The sequence below is a fragment of the Nestor notabilis genome, unplaced genomic scaffold, assembly GCF_000696875.1.
Source record: "Nestor notabilis isolate BGI_N333 unplaced genomic scaffold, ASM69687v1 scaffold21581, whole genome shotgun sequence".
In the NCBI taxonomy this organism is placed as follows: domain Eukaryota; kingdom Metazoa; phylum Chordata; class Aves; order Psittaciformes; family Psittacidae; genus Nestor; species Nestor notabilis.
In genome coordinates this window covers 1-1236 of record NW_009913628.1, presented here as the reverse complement: position 1 = coordinate 1236, position 1236 = coordinate 1, and the positions used below count along the sequence as shown (strand labels likewise).

The following is a 1236-nucleotide window of genomic DNA, read 5'->3' as shown; positions in this document are numbered from 1 at the left end:
CTTGGCCCCCTCGCCCCCCGCCTCTGCTCCGGGCCTGTCCCTTACCCGTGTCGACCATGGCATCAACCACGACAGGCTTGGACCAGGCGCTCCAGCTGCCCTGGTACCGTGGCCCACTGGGCTGGGCTCGCACCTGGGCGTGGTACCGGGCACCTGGCCGTAGGTCCAGGACTTCTTTCCTGGCTGCACGTGGGACCTGCAGGACCTGTGGGGCAGAGCCAAGCTGGAGACGATAGCTGCTGTGGGGTGGCCAAAGGGCAGCACTGGGGCATGGGTCCATCTTGCCTGACCCCGTGTGGGCCATATGCTTGTAGCAGAGGTGGGCAGGGCTGCTTGGGGGAGCCCTGGCCATGCCTTACCTTCCAGTCATAGCTGTTCTCCACAGCATAGCGGACCTGGTAGTCCAGCTGCTCTGCCAGCACCTCCAGGGGTGGCAGCCACTGCAGGCTCAGCCGGCCTTGTGACACTGTTGCGTGCACAATCTGTGGGGCCTCTGTGAGCACTGTTGGGGATGTGGCACCGCCATGGAATGGGACATGGGATGCTGCGTCCCCCATAAGCCAGGCTTGGTCAATGACAGGAGCCGTGGTGGCAGTGGGACTCACCAGCCTGGTGCAGCCAGAAGGGCTCCTTGAAGTAGCTGAGTGTGGACAGTGCATGGGGCTGGGTGACATTCACAAGGATGGAGATGGCACTGCCAGCCCTGGGCTGGAAGGTGCAGGTGTGGGAGCCCAGTGCCTCCACGCTCACCTCCTCACACTGCTGCCATGCATCTTCCCTGTGTAAGGAGCAGGGAGCTGGTCAGCCCCACTGTGGTGGCCCCACTCCCCCCACCTGCTGCCAGCCCTGCTTTGGGGACACCCTTGTCCCCACAAGCCAACACTGCCTGTAGTCAGAGGGGCAGTGTGGCTGGGAGTGGTGGTGAGGAGGTGAGAGATCCATGGTGGAAGGGCAGGGCACAGGGGCAGGGTGCAGTGGGATATGGGACACAGGCAGTCCCTGAAATGTGCCACCCCTTAGCCTTAGAACTGTCCCACTGCCATGCCCCTTACCTTGTGCCAGTCCCACTTGGAGGTGCCCGGTAGAAGAGCTGGTGGGAGCTGGGGGGTTCTGCGGGGTCCCAGCTCCACTCACAGCGCACATGCTGCAGGTCAGAGGTGCTGCAGCACAGCCCGATGTCTCCTGGGCAGATGAGAGCCAGAGGAGGGAGGGGGCTGCTACCCCTTGGCCCCCCAA

The 1236-nt window shown here is 63.8% G+C and overlaps 1 protein-coding gene across 1 annotated transcript in view; it reads right to left on the bottom strand.

The window, feature by feature from the left end:
* The window catches only part of LOC104412544 (thrombopoietin receptor-like), a gene marked incomplete at both ends in the record, with an annotated part of 1378 nt that extends 196 nt beyond the window's left edge, over positions 1 to 1182 (bottom strand). Inside the window, 4 exons of the mRNA XM_010023288.1 lie at positions 37 to 205; positions 360 to 502; positions 606 to 778; positions 1053 to 1182. Of these exons, the coding sequence (XP_010021590.1) occupies positions 37 to 205; positions 360 to 502; positions 606 to 778; positions 1053 to 1182 (615 nt within the window). The remainder of the gene's footprint in view (positions 1 to 36; positions 206 to 359; positions 503 to 605; positions 779 to 1052) is intronic.
* Positions 1183 to 1236: the final 54 nt, after the last annotated feature.